Source organism: Phycodurus eques, chromosome 18 (genome assembly GCF_024500275.1).
Source record: "Phycodurus eques isolate BA_2022a chromosome 18, UOR_Pequ_1.1, whole genome shotgun sequence".
Taxonomy (NCBI): Eukaryota; Metazoa; Chordata; class Actinopteri; order Syngnathiformes; family Syngnathidae; genus Phycodurus; species Phycodurus eques.
Genome location: NC_084542.1, coordinates 2025001 through 2050093, shown reverse-complemented (window position 1 = coordinate 2050093; position 25093 = coordinate 2025001). Strand labels below are relative to the sequence as shown.

The 25093-nt window shown below is 41.3% G+C and overlaps 1 protein-coding gene across 3 annotated transcripts in view; it reads right to left on the bottom strand.

Moving 5' to 3' along the window:
- The window catches only part of lbr (lamin B receptor), a 36899-nt gene that overhangs the window by 8858 nt on the left and 2948 nt on the right, over positions 1 to 25093 (bottom strand). For 2 of the 3 annotated variants that reach the window (XM_061703585.1, XM_061703586.1), the window contains exons 2-9: positions 18989 to 19159; positions 15057 to 15266; positions 14629 to 14715; positions 11354 to 11519; positions 9353 to 9549; positions 8690 to 8744; positions 6013 to 6207; positions 5829 to 5932 (exon numbers count right to left, since the gene is read on the bottom strand). In XM_061703585.1, the coding sequence (XP_061559569.1) occupies positions 5829 to 5932; positions 6013 to 6207; positions 8690 to 8744; positions 9353 to 9549; positions 11354 to 11519; positions 14629 to 14715; positions 15057 to 15266; positions 18989 to 19153 (1179 nt within the window). In that variant the 5' untranslated portion in view covers positions 19154 to 19159. The remainder of the gene's footprint in view (positions 1 to 5828; positions 5933 to 6012; positions 6208 to 8689; positions 8745 to 9352; positions 9550 to 11353; positions 11520 to 14628; positions 14716 to 15056; positions 15267 to 18988; positions 19160 to 25093) is intronic. The other variant, XM_061703587.1, reaches the window with a different exon arrangement.

Genomic DNA, 25093 nt, shown 5'->3' with positions numbered 1-25093 from the left:
GGACAGGGCTAAACCGTCAGCATCCAAACATTGCACTTTTGTTAGATCAATGAAATCTCGCTTCAGTACCTCTGATTGCTGCTTGAGAACATCCAGGGCCCTTGTGTGTATAATGACGTATTTCACAGTTGGGTGCTGATTAGTGATCTCCAGGATTTTTTTTTTAGGTATCAGACACCGGCGGCACGGTGGGGTGGACGAATGGTTAGAGCGTCAGCCTCACAGTTCTGAGGTGCGGGGTTCAATCCTCGTCCCCGCCTGTGTGGAGTTTGCATGTTCTCCCCGTGCCGGCGTGGGTTTTCTCCGGGCACTCCGGTTTCCTCCCACATCCCAAAAACAGGCATTAATTGGAGACTCTAAATTGCCCTTAGGCATGACTGTACGTTTCTACGTGCCCTGCGATTGGTTGGCAACCAGTTCGGGGTGTACCCCGCCTCCTGCCTGATGACAGCTGGGATAGGCTCCAGCACTCCCGCGACCCTAGTGAGGAGAAGCGGCTCGGAAAATGGATGGATGGATGGAGATATCAGACACCATGTCATTGGCAAAACACAGTACTTTGGTATTCTCACTGTAAAAACGTTTCACATCCCTGACAGGTCCATCACCAACTATTAACGTTTGGGGTGCCATTTTTTTCCCTGTATGATTTAGTTTCAGGCAGCACGGTGGACGACTGGTTAGAGCATCAGCTTAACAGTTCTGACGACCCGGGTTCAATCCCCGGCACCAGTTTGCATGTTCTCCCCGTGCCTGCGTGGGTTTTTTCCGGACACTCCGGTTTCCTCCCACATCCCAAAAACATGCATTAATTAGAGACTCTAAATTGCCCGTAGGTGTGAATGTGGGTTTGTTTGTATGTGACCTGCGATTGGCTGGCAACCAGTTCAGGGTGTACCCCGCCTCCTGCCCGATGACAGCTGGGATAGGCTCCAGCACGCCCGCGACCCTAGTGAGGAGAAGCGGCTCAGAAGTAGTTTCATACCTTTCAGTGGTGGTTGGGGATGAGCATTCTTGGCCAGGGTCTTGTAAAAGGGGCTCAAAATCTATGTTTAAGTCTGATGTCAATGATTTGAATTGACTCGCGTCCTTTTTGTCCAGCCCCTCGTTGCGGCGGCCGCTGAAGCAGCTCGCGACGCAGGTCAGCCGGATTCCTCGGTAATCTGCTGGTGGTGTGTCCTCCCCTTTTAGATGTTGTCCCATATCTTTGGGCTTTGCTCCCAGTCAATTCCAGGGAGAACTGCTGGATGATCCATTACCGTTTCCACAGTCCACATCCGTCCTCTTTGTTGAGCTAAGTGGCTGTCTGTTAGCACACTTCTGCTCACCATTTTGAGACAGTGGTAGAGTGGTTTCATTCCCCGACTGTCCATTTACATCCACATACACTTCAAGACGGTGGATTTTCGTTTCTAGGATTGACATCCTCTGCAGCTGTCCGTGATAGTCCTCAGCGGAAAAGGGAGGCATCTTGATTGCTGGTCTTTATGCTAATTAGCAGGCCACGGTCACGTAATGGTGAGATGGTATCAGAAAATATTTATATTATTTATTTATTTATTTTATTATTGGAATGGGGTAACAACTGACTGTATCTACAAAAAAAAAGTACAGTCTCACAGGTTTAAAAATATCCAGGAGCCGCTGCTTCTAATTTGAAATTTTTTTTGAAGAAAAACAAGCTTAACAGCAAGAAAAAAAAATAATTAAGCAGAGCAAACAAAAAAGCGTCTGCACTGTACGAGAGGGAGAGAGACTGAGAATGTACGCTGTTCCAACATTTTAAATCACAATTGTTACCTGATTTAAATGACTTCACTTTGTAAGTTTTGCTGAGATATTGATGCCTAGATATTTGATATTCCCAGTCGGAATAGGAAAGTTTGGATTTTGGCCTGCATGGTTCCATGAGTTGGTCGTGTTATTGATTTTGACCAATTGATAGCATATTCTGACAATTGCAAAAATGTCTTAATGAGGTTTGAAGTGATGCCTTGGGTTCTTGTAAATAAAGGATATCATCTGCGTCAAGATTGATTTTGTGTTCTGACATAGGAGTACAGATACCTTTAATATTAGTGTTCTGCCGTATTGCTATTGGCAGTGGTTAGATAAATAGTTCGAATAGCAGGGGCCAGAGAGGACATCCTTGTCTAGTTCCTCTTTGTGATGTGACCCCCATTTGTGGTGACAGTTGCTTTGGGTGACTTGCATAACGCTGTGATCCAGTCAATATACGAGTCACCGAAGCCGCATTTCTGAACTACATCAAAAAGACTAATTAACTTTGTCAAAAGCTTTTTCGGCATCTCGTGACAAGACAATCGCTTTTCGATCGTTACGCTTAGACATACTTATTAGGTTTATAATTTGCATGACGTTGGTGGAGCTCCGTCCTTTCATGAAACCTGTTTGGTCATAATGTATTAACGACGGGAGAATGTTTTCTCGTCTGTTGGCTAAAGCCTTAGATATGATTTTGATGTCCGTATTAATTTGTGAAAGCGGTCTGTAATTAGCTGGATGAGTGGGGTCTTTCGCTGGTTTCAGTATTTTATTGCAGCTGTATTCATATGGCGTCTAAATAGGCCTTTCGTTTATCTCTATAACCATTCTGAAAAATAGTGGTTCTAGTATCCACAAGAAATTTTTTTTATAGAACTACGAGGAAAACTCATCATTGCCTGAAGCTCTACCTGTTGGCATATCGTTTAAGGCCTTATGTAACTCTGCGAGGGTTAATGGGGCATCTAAAAACTCTTTACTTTCTGAAGTTAATTGAGGGATGTTTAGGTCAGTGATTCCCAACCAGTGTGCCGTGGGAAATTATCACATTTTACTGAACTGGTCAAAAATTATATTTACAATAAATATCTTGGTTCATCTTCTATTTATGCCAGTGAGGCGTAGTGGCAGACAACAAATGAATTGTCTTCTATTAGATGGCAGTAAGTACATACAGTAATTAATGTATCCACTCTTTGTGACATTTTTGTTTGTTGGTGTGCCGTGAGATTTTTCAATTGTAAAATATGTGCCTGGCTCCATAAAGGTTGGAAATCACTGGTTTAGGTTATTGAAAAAAAGTTTCAATGTCGTTTTTATTTGGCTTATTATGGGATGAATATAAACTACTTTAGTAGTGGTAAAAGGTGTCATTAATATCCTGTGGTTATTGAGTAAATTTGTCATTTGAATCTTGGACAGATGTCATTGGTGTTTTTTCTTTGTGACGTTGAAGTACGTTTGCGAGACATTTTCCTGATTTATTCATGTGCATCTTAGCTGTTGTAGTAGGAACTCCGTTCTTTTTGATATGCCATCTAGTTGTTTAGCATTCTAAAGTTGGTTCCTATGTAGGTCTGTCGGACTCATTGCATATTCCTCTGTGATTTGTTTGATTTTTATCTCCAATTCGCTTTCTAATTTTTTGTTCTTGTAGGAAGAGTATGAAATGACTTTGCCTCTAATTGCAGCTTTTCCTGTTTCCCAAAGTAAGGATGGGGATACAGTTGTGGAATCATTCATATCAAGAAAATCTTCCCATTCCTTCCTTACAAACATATCGAACTCTGGATCTTTCAGTAGAGAAGTATTCAAGTGCCAGGTTGGAGAAGGTATCATGTTTGATTCAAATTTGAGTCAGAGAGAAATTGGAGCATGATCAATCATTATTATTGGATGTATTTTGGAAGTGCTGTTTTGAGCAACAGAGTTATTTGTGAGAAAGTAGTCAATTCTAGAGAGGGAGTGAGTGTTGAACCGAAGAAAAGAAAGTGTATTCCTTTTTTTGCATTTTTCTATTCTCAATATGTCGGCGAGTTCGAAATCGTACATGTATTCATCTAATATTCGGGAAGACTGATTGTTTGGAATGTTTTGAATTTGAGCTATGGTTGGATCAAGTGCGATATTAAAGTCGCCACCAATGATGATTGTTGAATTCGCTGACAAAGTGGTCAGATGTGAAAAAAGTGTGTGAATAAAAGTTGAATCATCAATATTAGGGGAGTATACATTAACTAATGTGTATAATTTGTTAAATATAGTTGAATGAACAATTATGTATCGGCCTTCTGGGTCAATTTATTGTGCTATTTAGTGCAAACATTATTATGAATTAGTATTAAGACTCCTCGTTGTGTGCTGTTATAGCTAGCTGAAAAGGACTGACGGAAATATAAACGGATAGGTAATTTTCTTATTTTGACAAACGGGTTTCTTGCATGAAGAAGAGATCCGTTTTTAATTTTGTGATATAATCCATAATCTTAATTCTCTTTGCCTGTGAACGAATGCCATTCACATTCCATGAAACAAAAGTTCTACTGGACATATTAATGATAAGTGTACAATTGTTACGAGTGCACGTGCGACAATCTGCGTGAGTGTATCTATATGTGTGTGGGAAAAGTAGATGACGCTCAGAAATATTGTCGAATGGGAATTTTCTTACTGTGTAGCTGGTAATATGAATTTGTGTTAGGCGGTATTATGTATTGAGGTATTGAACGTTTTTCGTACGAGTTCAGCATAGAAAAACCATGGAAACGGAAGACGGGAATATATCACGAGTTAAACATACAAGCACAGGTAACATGCGAATACTTATGCGTACATCCCTCGTTGACTTCGCGTGGAAACTGGTCATTCATCCCAAACTGTGTACCCTTCAGATCCCGTCCTTTTGACTTTACAAAGACTTTCTGCTGGAAATGTTCGAATTTGGCGATGACTCCCTGTTCGCAATCCTCCCAGCCTGTGTATTCGTTGGAAGGTGATGTTAGCGTGTGTCTCCTCTGGGATTTCCAATGCTGCCAACGAAGTTTTTTACTTGAGCCTCTGGATTATCAGGTTTACTCTCGGAAATGCCGGAAAAGATGAGGTTATACCGAATGTCTCTTGACTCTAAATCCAGCATTGCTTCATTAAGTTTTTTTTGTTTTCTTTCTTGAGAACTTCTACCTCCGTTGTCATCACTTTCATGGCTGACTGAAAGTCAGCGTTGTCTTCTTTTAGCTATCTGATGCGTGAACTCCAAGATGGTTTTCCGATCCTTAATCTCCTGGTGTAATAGATCGAGAAATAATAGCTTCTTGTCACTGTCACTGGAGGAGAGGACTTGAATATGGGCGTCGGGAGAGAAAAGTTGTAAATCTTCGGTGCGAGCAGACGAGTTAGCCTTTCGTCTTTTCAGCGGATTGCTGCGTTCGTCATGGTGGGCTCGCATGACGAAGCAATCGAAAGATCCGTCGATGAAACCTTTGAGTGGCTCCACGATGGTATCTTGGCGTCAGCAGGGATTGGAGAAAAGTAATCAATAATAATCAGCCCCGTAATAAGAGAAAAACAAATGGATGAGGAAGAAATGAAATCTCGGGGTTGCTAATCTGATATTGCGGCGTAGCCGACAAAATTTCGTCTGGGAAATCTCGCAGTCTCACAGTGTCAGAGCACGTCCGAATCCAAACTAATCCAGTGGAATTTATGTGTAAGGAGGAAGAATCAAGTGGCTTTTTGACTGACACGTCACACATTCAAACTATGTAGGTGGAGGAGAAGGTTAAAATCATCTTTGAAGGCATTTACCCTGTTTTTTTTTTTTTTTTTTTCAATCATTCTTTGTCAAATGACACAATAGCGTCTGTCTCATCAGAGATCGCTCGGACTGTTGCCATCCGGACGTACTCTACAGTACATGTGACGTCATGGTGAAAAGGTTTATTACACAAGCTAATTTAGTCACTGAAATATCACATGAGACTTGAACAGCTGCACATGCACCAAACGCACTAAATTACTTGGGGTTGCCTTTCATGTCCACTCACCCAGCCGATTAGTCCCGGACGCATCTCACAGAAGAATTTCAAATCAAAATTTTTAATGCGGGGATTGAGTTCATGTCCCTTAAAGAAGTCATAAATCACATTTCCTGGAAATAAATGAATAAAATGAATTACCAAGGCAGACAGGACATTATGATGTATACACTTTTCTTCTTCTTCGCCTTACCGGAGCTTCCCCCGAGCGCCTGCTGGTCTGGGGGTGCGTAGCGGGAGCGGATGTACAGGTAGACGCTGAGCAAGACGGAGATGAAGAAGGTAGCCACAGCAAGTTGCAAGAAATGGCTGTGGATGTAGGTGACGTCAACTCCCTGATAGACGGCTGCAGCAACCACTGCAGCACTCGTCACAATGGCAAAGAAACCTGATCGAGAACAAAAAGCAGTATGCCACATGACAGGATGAACTCATTTCACCACAAACACTTTGTGACGGCACACTGGCTTGTATTTGATTAAATAGTAGCTATGTCATTGCTATGCTTCTTTAGTGGGCTGAGAATATATGCAGCTAAGATATTGACATTTACAGCGCTGCCAACCTATAGAAATTCACTTCCAGAACAATTTGTCTGAATTTCCATATTTTAAAAATAATGCCAAGAACATTACCACGGGACAGTTACTGTAAGATATTATGGAATAGAATAAAAAGTTGGCATGCTGTTCAATTGCACAACATAATCATTAATGATTAATCATAATCGATAATAAATGATGCCTTCAATATGTTCTTTTAATCCAGGGCTTCTCAAATAGTGGGGCGCGAGCCCCTGAAGAACATGATTTGCCGTACTAGAATAAAGTGCACATCCACAGCAGTAGATGGCAGTGGTGCTCTCGGAGTATTTGCTCTACGGCGTAGTAGTGTTTATTGCAATAGTACGAGCAGTTAACAGACTTGGAAGACACCTTGGGACATTTTTTTACGGGGATGAAAAGAAGGCGGCACGGTGGACGACCGGTGAGAGCGTCAGCCTCACAGTTCTGAGGACCCGGGCTCAATCCCCGGCCCCGCCTGTGTGGAGTTTGCATGTTCTCCCCGTGCCTGCGTGGCTTTTCTCCGGGCACTCCGGTTTCCTCTCACATCCCAAAAACATGCATTAATTGGAGACTCTAAATTGCCCGTGGGTGTGACTGTGAGTGCGAATGGTTGTTTGTTTGTATGTGCCCTGCGATTGGCAACATCGTCCCAGATTATCGTACTACTCGCTTGAAGTCTCAGCGCCCTTTGCCCAATGGTCATTGCACCGGACTATTGCAATATGAGTCATTCAAACTGCTCTAAGTGCTAGAGGACTGCATCTTTTTTGTACAAAAAAAAACAAATAGTAATGTAACGGCATTACCCGATAAGTAGCAACCCTTTATTGCTCGGTGACTGTTTTAAGCGCTGCAAAACTAAAAACCATCCTGCTGCCCAACAAAAACTGTCGCCAGACGTATAAAGGACATCCCAAATGATTCTCTGCATTTGCTGCACTGAAGACCAAGTACAGGTCCCAGCTAAACATTGAGCAGGAGTTGAGAGTTGTAGTATCATGCTTCAAACCCCGCTTTGAAAAGCTGTGCAGTGCAAAACGTGCTCATTGTAGCCATTAATTGTGACTTTTTTTGATAGGAGAAAAAGAAGGAACAGAAAAATCATCAGCCGTTTTGTTCAATTTTTTTTTGCAAGTTAAGAGTTTTCTATATTGTTATATATAAGTGGGGCAAACATGTTTACAGTTTAAACAAGTTATTTATTCATTCTTTTTTTTTTTTTTTTTCTATTTCAGGGAAATTGATGCACTTTATTTTCTGTTACAGACTGAAAACAACATGAATAAACATTGTAAATTGATCTATATCTCTTTCTTCAATGTTTATAAGGATTAGATTATCCTTTATATACAATGTTATATAGAGGTGTACTCGCGGGGGCTGCGGGTGGGGTCGCAAATTGTTTTTCTTCTTCCTGGGGGGGGGGGGGGGGTTGTAACAGAAAACAATTGAGAAGCACTGTTTTAATGTATTTATTGAATCAACCTTGTAATGCAGTTGCAGCCTGAATCCAAGTAGATAATAGCAATTAATTAGCCTTTACCGATTCTGTTTTCAACCGTAGAAAAGAAAGCAAGTCTATTAAATCAGATCTCGAAAGTCAAAATGAATTTTGCATCTTGCAAATTTGCTATTTTGCAAATGAACAAGTCACATGGTAATAGATTGGATTGGATAGTTTATGCACGGACAAAGGTTTAGGTTTCTATTTTGTGCAATGTACTTATACAAATGTCTTCTCTTGCATTTATATTTCTTACATCCACTAGTGCTGCGGAAACTCCAAATTTCTCCATCGTGGGACTAAAAAAGGTTGCCTTATAAATATGTATTACCTTAATATCATTTTAACTTTATAGGCCCCTGTTCTCAGGTGACGTATGCAGTGACGTACTCATTAATTAACGGTTCCAAATGGCGTCTTGTCTGTGTAAGGAAACCTTCGCCTCCACAGCTCCGCATCATGTTTAGCTGCATAGGACCTGAACAGCGGAAAGCAGTGATGTTGGGCTACTGTTTAATGGGGACGTGCCAATAAATTATTATTATTATTTTTATAATATACTCCACACAATAGCGCGCTAGCCACAGTTTTTAATTGCACCATTACATCACCCTGTTTCAGCTGTGTCGCTTTGATGCCAATAGTCTTTCGGCCGAAAACGCACTTTTGGGCCATTTTCGGTGCATCTCTATGATGTACAATATTGACATTTACATCTTATGGTGCACCACAATAATAATGAATAGCATTCAAATTTAGAGTGAGAGTTCATTGCTCAGTCAAGACCACTAGAAGCTCACCGTTGGTTCTGTACTTCAGCCTCTCACCAGACATAAGTGGCATGCCCTCACTTAGCTGCAAAGAGGGAAAAACATTTATTATTATTATTATTTTATTTTTTAAATCAAGGCGCACACAACAAACCTTCACAGTCATTTATCTACAGTATTAATACACGTCAATTCTCTCCTCAGTCTTCTGTCAGACAACTGCAATGATGTTAAAAACCAATGCATGTTTCCTGTGAGCTCAGTGTGACTTTTATTAGGTGTATTCTGTAATAGGGGAGAGAGAGCACTGTACCTCAGCAGACAAAAAGCATAATAAATGGAGGAGTTCTGTTTAACAGGTAAGACATCTGAATTGAAGATTGTCAAAATGGAAGTTCTGATGCCCCTGGCCAAAATGAACAAGGGTTTGCCTTCTCCCGCTCTGCCATGCCATTACATTTCCCCGACCTCTAATTTGATTCCTAGCTCCTGCTTGAGCTCCCGTGAGGAAAGAGTCATGTGCCCGTTCATGTGTCCTTCGTGGATCAGTGAATATAGCAGCTTTGACTTGACAAGTTAACATGTTATCTATGGTGCTTATGCTTGTTATATCCAACAAGGTGTCATATACAAAAATGTATCTTTTTTTTTTTTTCTAACAGATTTTGTTGTTGGCTACTGTTCACAGCTCACCTTTCCCACAGGCAGGATATAGAGCAGGACCTGGAATAAGATCCACAGGACAACAAAACCGAGAGCCCGAGCCTCCCAGAAAGCTTCAAGGGGGGGTAGAGGGGGTGGGAAGTTAATTAAGCTGGGGTCCTCCAAGTTGACTTGAAGAACCACAAAAAGAACCCAGGATGGCAAGAAGAGCAGCCAGAAGTATGCCCCTGCAAGATGAGAGAAGCAACAACCGATTTGAGAAAACCACCAGTCCATGTCACATCACGGTCTACAAACCCCGACACAAATACCATACAAAGATTTGCAAATCATTTTAAACCTGTACATTCAATTGAATGCACTACAAAGATAAGATTTCTATTGTTTCGAGTGATGAACTTTAATGTTTGCATCAATTGTTGACTTTTGTTGTTGTGTACATGTAGATTCTCAGTCATCCAGGTCTTGGTAATCCGCAGAGGTTGAACCAAGGCAACTGGACTGTTCTTGTTTGTTGAAGATGAACCTTTAATCCAAAAGGTTTCTTCAGTTCAAAATTTTAGGTGTGGAGGGACATTCCTCTATGACTATGTGGATCTCCGCTGTTGTATTTTGCGCTTCATAATGCGCCACACATTTTCAACGGGAGACTGGGCTGGACTACAAGAAGGCCAGTCTAGTACCAGGACTCTTTTACAACAATACAATGTTATCGAACGCATGCAAAATGGGGCTTGGCATCGTCTCGCTGAAACAAGCAGGGCAGTCCCTGAAAAAGCCATTGTTTGGATGGGAGCATGTATACAGTCGCTCCGAAGTGTCTATGTCCCTTTCGAGCATTAATAGTGCCTTCACAGACACACACTAGGGATGAAACGGTTTGGTGGAAACGTGGCGATAACAACGAGCACAGGCCATGATTTCAATGGCCAAAGACTTATTCTCACTGTACTTGCTCAGTTTGAAAGGCACCCCGTGTTAAAGCGCAACAATGATGGCAGCGGGGGTGAAGCCATCCCATATTTGGACGTGGTGATGCAACGGCCTAGTCGGAAGTCAGGCGGCTTTCCCTGCTGAGTGGACCGCAACTTGGCAATATGTATTTGTCATTGTTCGAAAAGAAAGGCCTAACTTTGCCTCTTTAAACGGGAAGGGGGTGACGCAGCAGCAAAAAAAAGGAATGGGAATATCCCATAGTAATTTCACGGCAGCATTTTGGAGTTTCGTTTCGTTCGTAAGCTTTCTAGTTCCAGGCAGAGCGCTTTGAGGTGTATTTCAGGCTGAGCAGGGAGCTTTGAAAAGGAGTTTGAAAGCCTCCCGCAGAGACATCTCAGGATATTATTTTTCTCCTGGCCCAAAGTTCGGGATCGTCAGACACCGCAATTATTATGCCTTCCTCCCTTTCCCCCTTGCTGTTTACAGTACAAGTCCGCCAAAATAGCACTCACAAATCACTCTGCCATCCCCGCTCCCATTGAAGGAGCTATTTGACATCACCGCGTCAACGCATTTTTTGTTTTTTTTTTTTCCCATCCGAAGATGCGGCGCTGAGCGTCAGACGCCCTCTGCATTGACGCGACGAGAGAAAACACGTTCATGCCACATCAGCACACGCACAATGAATGGGAAATTCAAGGGCGTCAGACGCATTGCCAAGTGCAGTGTGAAAGAGGCTTTAAGCATTAACTGCTTTTGCGGGGAGGGCAGTAACTCATCTGTATGGCTTTGGAACCGACAAGTCATGGTTCGAATCCCGCTGAAAAAGGAAACTAGTTGTTAGAGAGAGTAGTTTCGAGGTGTCGTTGAGCAAGGCACCAACCTCACCCCTCAACCGCAAAAGGTGCACCACTGTTTACCCCCTTTATCCTCTCTTCTTGCATGCCTGTTTGTGATTTGGCTCAGTGTCTCGTGCAACACAAATAATGTATACGGCAGAGTGTCTGTTCAATTTCCCCTGCAGGGTTTATAAGTACAATAAATTTAAAAAATTACAATTAATGTAAACATTTCGTAGTGCACCCAGGAACCTACCAATTTTGCCCCCAAAGTCAAGTTGGTTCGAGACCATCACAGCAGGAGCCGTAACCACCTTGGTAATCTCCAGATTTTGAGGTTTGGCCTCACCATCATCCTTTCTGCGGCGCAGATTGTAACGGTTCTGGTTCTTCTCAGGCTCTGGCTCCATCTTTGCCTCAGACTTATGAAGATAAAAGTCAGGGGTTATTTTATCAGCAATCATTTCGAAAGTTGTCCTTAATGTGTGCAAACAGTCATTCGATGAGTTTAACATTGCATATGGTGACTGTACACAAAGTATGTTATTTTTTGTTGATTTGGGTGGGGGCTGGGTGTTGGCAGAGGGGGCAATACAGTGAACCCCTGTTCATCGTGGGAGATACATTCCTGACCCACAAATGACAGGTGAAGAGCTACGAAATAGAGATATTATATTGAACATTAAAGGAGGTACTTTTGTGACCCTTTCCGACTAATTGAAAGTTTACAATTCTCAACTGTAGGTATTCCAGAGCTGCCAACCAAGAGAAATTCACTTCCAGAACGAGTTGTCCAAATTTGTTTCATTTATTTATTTTCAAAATTTTGTCAAAAATATTATGGCGAGACAGTTATTGCAGTATATTATGTAATAGGATAAAAATGATTCTGCATACTGTTCAACTACACAACATAATCATTACTCTGTGCAGGTGCTTTGAGTTGAGTAGATTATTACTGTGTGACACTCAGTTTAAAACATGTAAGGCCTGCAAAATTTGGGCTGATTTCTTCACAGTATTCTAATTCGAATTAAAAAAAAAAAATCCTGATTTTATTGGTTTGATGAGCTGGAAGCCCAAATTATGTAAAAAATAAACTAATACTTGGAATTGTTTAAATTGTGGGCCCTGAATCTATAATCTATGAAAGTTTAACTTTTTGAATGGAATTATGGAAATAAATCAACTTTTAAATGATTTTCAAATTTTTTGGAAAGGGTCTGTATATGCAGTCATAGGTACCCCTATCATATTGAAACGAAAGGGTAAGCTACACCTTTTTTATAACCTCTAGGTGGCGGTGGCATATTGGAAGGAAAGTGGACATCTTTCTCATAACCTCTGGATGGCGGCATACATTTAGAAAATGTGAGTTTCCCCCCCCCCCCATTTTCCCCTATACCTATGTATAATGCGCACTATCGACAAGTTTTTTGGGGGGAAATGCACATTGTACACGGGAAATTGCGGTATTTTACCTTTATATCTCCAGACGTGTATTAGTTGCCTGTTTTTATTGTTGTTCAAACTTACTCTCTGCTATAACGCGGTTCTAGACACCTATGTGGCAAGTGTATTGTTTCTCCAAATGACTTATTACGATGTTTTGCAACTGCTTGTAACGATAGCTTAGCAATTAGCATCATGCTTTTTAGTCTTTTCCTACCCACTCCTCGCCCTCCTTTCGTGATAACATAAACGATACGTGTGAGAAGCATGGTAAGGAGTATAGTTTATTCGCTACTACGGAGGCGATGATTAGTGACTTACAATGCGTTGACACCAGGCGCAAAGAGAACTTTTGCCTCCGCGTCTTGGCAAAATAGCATGCCCCCAAGCAGCTGTTTTTCTCTTTTTTTAAAACAATATAGTGTTTATTTCATCGAATTTATGAAATTTTCATTACGGTGGCCGGTAATGTCAGATGCTGGATTCCCACCCCCAATTAATATCCGAAACAATCAGTGTTCAGTGATTTCCGTAACAAAAAATGGACATTTGGCAGCTCTGGCAAAGTTTCATGAAAATAAAAAACTGAAAAAGAGGCATGTTTTTATAGAGCCAGGGTAGTTTTAACCAACACCTCAAATTTCCTCACATTGATTAGACTCTAGGTTGGCTGCCTCCTGACACCGATTATCTCTTGGAGAAGTCATAAGGCAAGGGGTTCTCATACTTTTTCAACCCTCGACTGTGAATGTTTACATGGTGTGTCCAATAAAAACATAGTTTCACAAGGGTTCACATACTTTTTCTATATACAGAGCAGGCACCTGATAATTAAGAGTTTTAAGGCAAAACATCACTTTTGAGAGTCGTTATATTGAATCATCTTGCTTGACGTTTGAGAGTAATATTAGAAATACTCAAAAGTTTTGCACCTGGACATAATTCAAAGTGTCGCGGGAACGTTACCACAGCTGCTGCGATGCGAGATCATATGGCACGTGTAAAGTCATTACAGACATATACACGCACACACCACATTCATAGTTACATACAACAGAAAACAATTATAATAGGGATATTCGATAGCTATCAAAACGAGTGTAGGTTTGTTAGTAGTGGTATGGTATAGTGCCACCTCTACTTAATGAAAAATACAAAATTCATGAATGAAACAATGGGCTTGCAAAATGTGTAGGGATACACACCAATGAAAAAGCAACGGTTGTTGGAGAATGAGTAGCATAGTAATCAAATTTGAAAAGCCATCAGCGGCACTCATGTCGCAGTGCTAAAGCTTCAATATTTCATGATTAAATCCTACACTGGTGTACCCCACACAACAAACAGACTAAACTAGTCAGAATGACTACTTGTCACAGAGCGACAGTTACAAAGCATAAATCGTGGAGACACTGGCCTGTAATCTGATACTGAGCTGAAATTACAGTAAAATGTTTTAAACTCATTTACAAGACACAATCTGCCATGCTCAACTCTTAAGTCCGCAAATTCTTTCAGAACATTACTATAACTGAGAAAGTAGGAGCACACGGTGACATGCCCCGTGACCGGCTGAATGGACAGGATCTTGTGAGGGGAGCCTCTCTCGGCACGGCCCCCCTAACGTGCATGCATCATGACATTCCATACACTCTGCCTTACCTCGAAGCCCATTCACATGCAGGAAGAGAGCATTCCCGAGAACATAGGGCCTTGTGGTGATCATATTGTCTGTCTGACTACCCTCATTGCAAAGAATTGAAAGCTAAGGTTTGACCACAAAATGCTAAGCCATTCTGTGGTCTTCTAAAATCCATTTATTTACAGTCAAGATTGATCAAACATTTACATTTTCCCCTTGCGTGCAATAAATAATGTGGTGCATGACCTTGAAAACATTTATGTTAAAAACACCACTCTCGCTTGTATGATTCTAACAAACTGGTCCCAAATGATGTGGTCGTTATAGTGTATTCGCTGTAGAGGAGAATGGCTACCAAATATAACTGAACACGAGACAATCACCAAACTATAAAACAAAAACACTGCTTTTGTGTGACTCGGTGGAACTAAACTCACCTCATTTACTTTCTTTGCAGTGTTATTCTCTTCTTTGTTTTCGTGCTTATTGTTGCTCTTGTTCTCAGCAGCCATTGTGGGTTGCTGCTGTCAAATAATGGAGGGAGAGTGTTGGAGATGGACACGGACAAAATAGACAAACGTGGACAGCGGAAACGTGAACGTGTTGTGGTCAAAATCCTGAATGACAGAAAACCCTTTTTCATGGCTGATTAGGACTTTATAATGAATTACAAATAATAAATGTTTAGCAATGCAACTGAGCCAGGTGTTCATATAAAAATACATTTATTATAACAGTTCAGAAATGCACTGTATCATGCTGAGAGGTATGATCTCTGTGTATTGGCAAAAGATTGAAAACAGCTCTCGATGTGATACATTTATCTATTCATTTAAGAGAAGCATAAGGCAGCTAAGCCTCTTACCAGAGGACTGAGTCTGACTTCAACCATTTCCTTCAACTTTGAATCCCTGCGTGACAACGGCGCGCTCTCTGTTATTGCTGCAGCAGCGACCGCCGCCGCCGCCCGTGAGGAAGAGCGCCGTGTGTTTCTCGCCGGGGAGCGGGAGCGGCTGCGACGGCGGCCCGGTGATCGGGAACGAGAGCGGGACCGCGGCTGGAAACCCGAAGAATTCTGCAAAGAATTGTCGAAAGCAGAGCGATTTCAATGTTGAAATCCACATTTGTGGTAGTCTTTGGGGGGCTGAAATGGAATAATGGCATTTCAATGGGTAAAAAGGGGAATTGAGTTACGAGCTAGGTCACGGAAAGAACTAAACTCGCAAGTCAAGGTAACACTGTACTTATAGCATAACTACTTATAACATGCAGTGGTTATAAGAAGCCGATACACACCCCTATTCAAATGCCTGGTTTTTGTGATACAAAAACAATGAGACTAAGATCAATCATTTCCACATTTTCCACCTTTAATGTCAAATTCCTTGGGTGTTTTCGACATACTTGGCAAATAAAGATGATTCTGATCTACAACCTGTACAGCACAACTGAAAAACAAATCTTTTTAGGGGTAAAATCAAAAACGAACAATCTGGCGGCATAAAAGAGCCACTTAGAACTAGAGTGCTAACTCAATTTGCACGTGAGTGATTTAAGGGCTATGGCTGCAATAAATTCTGGGGGATTTATATCTTGGCGATTGATATGGCAATGATTATTTCTTCTGGACACTTGATTTTAAATAAATTGTGGTTTGCCTCAGATTTTACTTTATGTTTTTTTTTACCGAATTAAAACTCGGCTTTACACGATCAGGATTTTTGGGGCCGATCGCAGAGTTTAAAAAAACGATAACCGATCCGATCACAAGATGGAGCAATGACTTGTTCATTTACCGTATTTTCACGACCTTAAGTCGCACTTAAGTCTTACGTTTTCTCCAAAATGGATGGGGCGCCTTATAATGCGGCACACGCCTTATGTGTGCACAGAGTTCCAACATCTATAAATGTTGTTGTGTGATGAGCGCTCCGCTTAACTTTTTTTTTTTTTTTTTTTTTTTTTTTTTTTTAAGCATTTCGTGCCGACACGCTGCTTACACAGAGGAAAAGCGGATGCGGCTGAGGACAGGAGAGGGTGCGTACCAACTCGCGCAAGGGAGTAATAAGCAAAGAACAGCCGGGAGAAGCGTCTCAAGTCACCATTCGACTTGAGTGCAATAACTTGGGGCTTGCCATCATTCCGGGAGGCTCCCCGAACCGCTGGACATCCGTGTAAACAGGGCGTTCAAAGTGAAGTGAGCGGCGTGAGAGCCATGGACGACAGATGGCGAACACGGCTTTACTAAGACTAGGCGGGCGAGTTACGCCACAATTTGTGAATGGATTGTGGATGCTTGTTCGAGCTTTCGCAAGGGAACGAGACTGACTCGAACCTGGCGTGTTTGATGGAGAACTTGCCCGGGTGTTCATTTCGGATACAGAACATGAAGGACTTTGATGGATTTGTGGATGAGGATCAAAAAATAACGTGAGTACATTGTTAAATACTTCAATAAAGTACAACCGAACTCAGTTTTGCTCCCGCTGCCTTTTTAAAAACATTGTTTTAGCGTGCATGCATGCTACCGTATGTATGCATTTAAGCTAGCGTATGTTTTACCACGCCTGCGCCCAATAATACGGCGCGCCTTACGTGTGTGTTAAATACAGAAATAGACCCCGTAACTGAGACTGCGCTTTTTTAATTGCTCAAAAAAATTATATTTACAATAAATATATTTGGATGCATGGCAGGAAGTACATACAGGAATTCATGTATCCACTTTTGGTGATATTTTTGTTTGTTGGTGTGCCGTGAGATTTTTCAGTTGTCAAATATGTGCCTTGGCTCCATAAAGGTTGGAAATCACTGCGCTCGTCAGGGCGTGTATTCTAATCAGTCAGGTCAAACCAACATTACAACATGACCGAAATAATATCACACCAAGTAAGCCTCCACTTGCCAAGAAACCTACTTTGCCCAAACGTTAACACTGCAGAATGTACCTTTACATCTGATGAAGTTGTCCGCGCGCTAACTAAGCTGATCTCAACTCAAGAAGCGATGCAATTGAGAAAATGGTGGACACTGTTCATTCAGATATAAAGTGTTGAATGAAAAGATGGTCCCTCATTGAAAAACGGATGGAGAAAAATAAGGAAACTACTTTAAAGTGAGCTTTACACGATCAGGAATTTTGGGGCGTTGAAAAAAAAAAAAAAAGAAAATCCGATCCAATCACGAGATGGAGTAATGGGTCTATTTAAATGACTTGTTCATTTAATCTATATACTTGTGTATTGTATACTGAGTATCTTAAAAAATATCTTGTCAGGTCATGTATTCTAATCAGTCAGGCCAAACCAACATTACAAGATGACCGAAATAATGGGTGCCAACTTACTGTAATTAAATTACATTACTTCAGACGCACCGAAACGTTAGAGCAGTTATTTCCAACCTTTAGGGAGCCAAGGCACATATTTTACAACAGATAAATCTCACGGGCGGCACGGTGGCCGACTGGTTAGAGCGTCAGCCTCACAGTTCTGAGGACCCGGGTTCAATCCCCGGCCCCGCCTGTGTGGAGTTTGCAATGTTCTCCCCGTGCCTGCGTGGGTTTCCTCCGGGCACTCCGGTTTCCTCCCACATCCCAGAAACATGCATTAATTGGAGACTCTGAATTGCCCGTAGGTGTGACTGTGAGTGCAAATGGATGTTTGTTTGTATGTGCCCTGCGATTGGCTGAGCAGAAGTTACTACTTGGAAAGGCCGGCATATCACCACAGAGCATCACAAGGAATAAGCATTTCTCACCCTCACGCCTCAACAATGAATAAGGTAAGAGCATCAACTTAATGATTAAAACAAACAAACTTGTTTTTATTAGTGCAGTTTTAAGTTATATTTTCAATTAATACTCGCTTACAAGGACAACACCAGGCCGCCTGCTTCAGAATATCTGTTAATGGACATGATCCTGTGGACTTAAATTTTGAAAAGGCTTTACAATATGTCTTTAGGAAGCCATGTGAAATTCAATGCTCCAGTGAACAATGCAAATTTGCTCTGCGAGAAAAAAACACGTCTTTTGAATTGTTACCGACCTTATTTCTTATTCAAGTAAGCCATTATATTTTTATTGAAATTTCCTTTATTTGGTAAGTGTTTGATAACACAGTTTACATGAATTTATGTTAGTGAATGTATTTTTTAATTGAATTTCTTATGCTCTTCTGTGTTTGTTTAAACTCAACAATTTATTGTTGTTAAATGTATTTTATTATTAGCATCCATTCAAAGAAAAGAACAGTATTCTATTAAAATCCAAATTAAACGTTTTTTTTGGGGGGGGGGGTCATAAAGGATGCGCAAAAAGAGAACCCCTCGTCCCACCAACGCGGCGGGTGCCCACCACCTCAAATAGATTCCAGTCCTGAGGGAAACACTGCACTGATGCTGTGAAAGCTCTCTGCAGACCATGGCTTTTGCTGTCAGATGCAACTACAAAAATGTCAGGAAAAGCCTACCAGAACATCTGAACTTTATTTTGGATTATTCAAAGGCACTTTAAATGGTGGCAGAGGTGTGCTGACTCCCATTTAATACACGTTTGAACATCATTAGATAGCCATGTCCCCAGTGCGTAGATTGTGTGCGCACTTGTGCAACCACATTTATTATTATTAATTTTTTTTTCTCCCCTTCCCATTGAGTTGCACGGATTATATGTCACGTAAATGGTGGAAACTGTTTCAAAATGATTTATCTTGTCTCATTTTTTATATCACAAAAACCTGGCATTGGTACAGGGGTGGGTAGACTTTTTATACCCACTGTAAGTTCTGGTCCTACCTTGATGTCCTGCTCCTTGAGCTCAAGCTCAGTTCCATCCTTGTAGATGACGGTGTACAGCTGACTTTTGGCTTCAAAGCCCAGCACCTTAACTTCATAATATAGGTTGCTGCCAGGCCAGCGGCCCATCACCATGTCCCCTCGATGGTACTTCACACTCGGCATTGTCTTCTAAAGCAGGAAGAAATGATGAAAGACAACGGGAGGAGAAAATAACAAGACAGTGAGAAAAGGGGGTCGATGTTTAAAAATATCTCATAAGCATTATTTCAAACAAGCTGAAAGGAAACGTTAACCATACACATTTATGATTACTTAATGGGGAATATGGCCTTAAAATGTCCAAAATGACATTGAACAAAATGTTTGCTTTGACTGTTTTTTTTTTTTCCTTCATTTTTTCATGATCAATCATCATCAACTTCGGCAGAAATAAACATCCATGTATGACACTCCCCCCTTTACAGCGCTCTCATCAGCCATTTCTCATGTACAGTTGAGTTGTACAGGTGAGGGAGGCAACATCTTCAAAGATATTTGGGGTTTGAAGGCACATACCTTAGCTAAAATGTTTCCAACGTGTCAATACTGCTGTTGCAATGTATAATCGGGCATCATGTTTTTGGCAATTGTTCACCGTGACTGACACTGTAACCGAGTCCTACCACGCTTGCTTCTTGTCATTCTTGTTGTTGGTTTCATAGCAGGAAATAGACACTAGAGGGGTCTGGAAAGTCACTAATTAGGCAACACTCACTGTGCTCCTGTAAACAAGCTCCAACTGTTTGCAGCCACATTGTTAGTGCGAGCAGTGCACATCAGCGGGGACGCAAAAGGAAAAAAAAAAGAAACAAAATCATCCTGACAAATAGACTTCATAAAAATTGACAGATAACCCAGCCATTCTGTATATGTATATGAACTTTGAAATATAATCTGTTATTGTAGTGCACTACTCAATGTTGTGCAGGGGGGAAATGTAATGTGATACAATGGTAGGCTTTGTGACTGCATGCTGTCCTGCAAAGCATGAGCCCAAATTTGAGCAGTCAGTGTCAATGACAGCAATATTGTAGTTGCATCTCAAATTTTGAATTTATTCTTTGTCCTTAACACTGCGTTGGCAGTTACATACTGTAGTAGAACTTTGATATTTACTGTACGACCAGTTAGCATGAAAAGTGCTGGAAGCTGCTCCGCTTTTGGTGCATCATCAGAATAAAGTGTTTCGCTGACAATGTAAATGCAAGGGGGGATTCATTACATCCGCATTCACCATTTGATTTGAACAGAATTGTTTTGTTTTTTTTAAAGATTTGGAATGGCATAATGGCACAGAGCCCAGTAAGTTTTGAAATGTACAGTGAACTCACGCCAATTTGCAGTTTGTTACAAAAAGTCACCCATTTGTTTTGTTTTCTGTGGAACCTATTAATAATCAGCTATTTGTTGAAAAACTCACCCAGTATTCATGAATTGTTTTGGTCTTCTGTACCAAAGATACCACAAGATGGCACCTAAACCCTGGCTAATAGAGAAGTAGTAATTGGTGTCAAATTCAATGTCAAGTATGTTTAAGTGATCCATGGCACTGTTTAAGCTCTTTGTTTCACCACATCTACACGTTCATGTACCGGTGCATTTTTTTCACAAAATTAAATCATCTGTAAGCAATTTACTTTTTATGGTGATGTTGCAAGATGAGTTTGAAAGGGTATTAAGATGTGTTTTGTATTTTGAGGTACAGTATATTTACCGTTTAAACTATTTTTCTATGCAATTATAAACCTCACGGCAGGGCTTGGTGCCCTTTGGAGGTTTATTGTATTATTGTCGCTCTCTCTCTTCTATATTAATAAAGAAAGTGCTACAATAGGGGTGTGTTCATTTTCTCTCACTTTTTGTCACAAATGATATTATTATTATAATAATACATGGTATACTAAACTGTACACAAGGTAACTGCACCTGCTCAGTGCATACTGTAGTTGCAACTCCTAATCTACAGTAGCAACCAATTTAGAATGGTAAAATCCCACTACAGTAGACTCCAGTGGGTACAATAAGGTGGGCCCAGGCAAGGTCAGCATTATGCATCATTAGTGACCAGGGAGGCTCAATGTGTTGAAAACCAACACTAATGCAGAACTGCTGACAGGTCTGTCCCTGCTCGGTTTAACCAGAGCCATGTGTCATGTGGGCAAGGCCCATCCAGCCACTTCTAGCAAACAACTGCTTTCACTGCACGCTGTCCATGATACAGTGGGTACGGAAAATATTCAGACCCCCTTCAATTTTTTAGACTTTCGACCAATCTTATTGGCCTGATCGGTATTGGCCGATAATTAGTATTTTATGCTGATCGGCTCCGCAAAAGACGTCGCCATCGTGTACGGTACATATGAATTTGGGACAGACACCACGTCTGAGACAGACAACACATAATGCAACATATGTTGAGTTCAAAACAGTTTGAATTTCACCGAAAGGCGACTGATTTGCATGTATGCATATTGGAATGAAAGTGGACACCTTTCTCATAACCTCTAGGTGGCGATGGCATATTTGAATGAAAGTGTACAGCTTTTTCATAACTTCTAGATCGTGGCATACATTTATAAAATGTGAAGGTTTTTTCATTTGATCCAAACACAAGATGGAGCAATGTGTCTATTTATATGACTTGCTCATTTATTGTATATACTTATGTACTGTATCCATCCATCCATTTTCTGTACAGCTTATCCTCACAAGGGTTGCCGGCATGCTGGAGCCCGTCCCAGCTCAAATTATTCTCTAGCATTTGTAGACAAAAGTTAAAACACCAACGATATATATAAAAATGCAGGCATCAATCTTATTATTTTTTAGAAAATAACTAGAATGGGCTAATTCCTTTATTACCTTATTTTTCAAGACTATCCTAATATTTTGAATTCATAAAAATAAATGTAAAAGTATTTTAAGTTGTCAGTTTTACTGATTTTTAGATTTTTGCCATGGTATAATTTTAATACCGGCATCGAGGTATTTTATACAAGTCCTGTATCGAAGTCAGAATTTTGGTATCATGACACCGCTACAATATGATTTAACTTGGGCCACCATGTGACAATATTAAGGCTAATACTAATGTGCACACAACTTGGCTACAATGGAGAACAAAGCCAACCTAAGATGAAAATCTTGCAGGAAACTTGTTTGCAACATCTGAGAGGCAACCAATGTAAACCACTGTTTACATTGGTTGGAGTTTACATAAGTGCTTCTGGTTTTGATGAGCAACAGAGCTCAAATGGGCTCTGTAGTCAAGACCATTTTAATAGAGTCTGTGGATTGCAGTAATTCCAGTTAACACAGAAAATTATGCTGCATATCTGCAACAACCGTTGCTGGAAGAGTTGTACCTTTTAATATTAAAAGCGGTTACTTTTTTTTCTCTCTTTTTAATTGCATGATTGGTGGAGATTGTAATGGACATGTTGGTGAAGAAAATAGGGGTGATGAAGAATTGATGGGTAAGTACGACATCCAGGAAAGGAACTTGGAGGGACAGATGGTGGTAGACTTTGCAAAAAGGATGCAAATGGCTGAGTGAACAAGAGGCAGGAACATAGGGTGACCTACAAGAGCGGCGGAAGAAGCACGCACGTGGATTACATCTTGTGCAGACGATGTCATCTGAAGAAGGTTACCGATTATAAGGTTGTGGTAGGGGGAGAGTGTGGCTAGACAGCATAGCATGGTGGTGTGTAAGAGGACTCTGGTGGTGGGGAGGAAGATTAGGAAGACAAAGGCAGAGCAGAGAACCATGTGGTGGAAGCTGAGACAGGAAGAGTGTTGTGCAGCTTTTCGGGAAGAGGCGAGACAGGCTCTCGGTGGACGGGCGGAGCTTCCAGAAGACTGGACCGCTGCGGCCAAGGTGATCAGAGAGGCAGGCAGGAGAGCACTTGGTGTATCTTCTGGCAGGAAAGGAGAGGAGGAGACTTGGTGGTGGAAACTCACAGTACAGGAAAGCATACAAGGAAAAAGGTTAGCTAAGAAGAAGTGGGACACTGAGAGGACCGAGGAGAGGCGAAAGGAATACATTGAGATGTGACACAGGGCAAAGGTAGAGGTGGCAAAGGCCAAACAAGAGGCATGTATGGCAGGTTGGACAATAAAGAAGGAGAAAAGGATCTATACAGGTTGGCCAGACAGAGGGATAGAAACGGGAAGGATCTGCAGTAGGTTAGGGTGATTAAGGATAGAGATGGAAATATGTTGACTGGTGCCAGCAGTATGCTAGCTAGATGGAAAGAATACTTTGAGGAGTTGATGAATGAGGAAAATGAGAGAGAAGGGAGAGTAGAAGAGGCACGTGTGGTGGACCAGGAAGTGGCAATGATTAGTAAGGGGGAAGTTAGAAAGGCATTAAGAGGATGAAAAATGGAAAGGCAGTCGGTCCTGATGACATTCCTGTGGAGGTATGGAAGCATTTAGGAGAGGCGGCTGTGGAGTTTTTGACCAGCTAGCGCGTGAGATGCCTGAGGAATGGAGGAGAAGTGTGCTGGTGCCCATTTTTAAGAACAAGGGTGATGTGCAGAGCTGTGGGAACTATAGAGGAATAAAGTGGATGAGCCACACAATGAAGTTATGGGAAAGAGTAGTGGAGGCTACGATCAGGACAGAAGTGAGTATTTGCGAGCAACAGCATGGTTTCATGCCTAGAAAGAGTACCACAGATGCATTATTTGCCTTGAGGATGTTGATGGAAAAGTACAGAGAAGGTCAGAAGGACCTACATTGTGTTTTTGTGGATCTAGAACAGCCATGCCCAAAGTCCGGCCCGCGGGCCAAATCCGGCCCGTGTCCAAATTTTCTCCAGCCCGAAGCATCATGTCATAAAATCAATGATATGTGGCCCGTCAGCACAGTTTACCACAGGAAACAATACACACATACAAAAAAAAGGCATTTTATATTTCACCAGAGGGTGGCATTAGAGCTGTGGCTGCACTCTCGTCGCGTGACCCCTGTGTGAACTTTTACCCCTGTGGTATGTTTTTAGCCCATTTCTAAAATGGCAACTGAAACAAAAGAGGAAAGTTGACAACGAGGGCCGCCGTGTCCAGGAGCAGTGGATTTTTTTCACTGGCATACGAAACAACAGTGTCTGCCTAATTTGCCAAGAGACTGTGGCTGTTTTTAAATAATTTAATATTAAGAGGCACTACCAGACGAAACATGCTAACTACGACAAGCTAACGGCGAACGAACGCGCCGAAAAACTGAAGCCACTGGAAGCTGTTTTGATAGCACAGCAGCGCTTTTTCACAAGAGCGCGTGACTCAAATGAAAATTCTACAAAGGCGAGCTACGAGTCTCAGTGAATTGATTTTTTGTGATGATCAAACCACTTTTGTCAAATTTCTGTCATCTGATTTGACTATTTAGTCAAATCAGAATAGTATAGTCACGATACTATTCTTTGTCAAAATGCACTGGAATGTGATTTGTTAAAACAAAATCAATAAATACATGTTTCTAAAACATTTCAGTCAACTTTCAGAAAATATTTAATTTATTATTATTTTAACCTTTAACTATCCTGGTAATGCAACCAAAAACAGATTCTCATTTGCAATATGGACCTAGCTGCAGACAGCAAAGTGATACAGTTCCACATTTACATGTTAATTTACAATGGTCATGGTTGGACAAATGTCAGGCCCCCCATACATTTTCTCCTGACCAAATCTGGGAATATTTACTGTTAAGAAGCTGAAATTCCAAGGATTTGGAAAAAATCTAGGTCTCGAAACAATCTATCAGAATCGTCGTCGATTCATTTGGTCATCCATAAATCGTCGATTAATTGTTGCACCTCTAATATTGTACTTACATCACGGATTATTCGCTACATTGCGGGATTTTGTGATGATTATTTTTCCACATGGACTGTGACTGCAGATTGACGCACCAATAAGCGGGAGCCAGGAGGAAAGAGTGCTTCAAAAGAAAGACAATTCTTGGGCTCATTTCACACTTGATGAAAGAAAGAGCTTGCAAATGGGGGAAAAAAAAAAACCCCAATTCAATAGAATGTACTTAGTCCATGGCCCA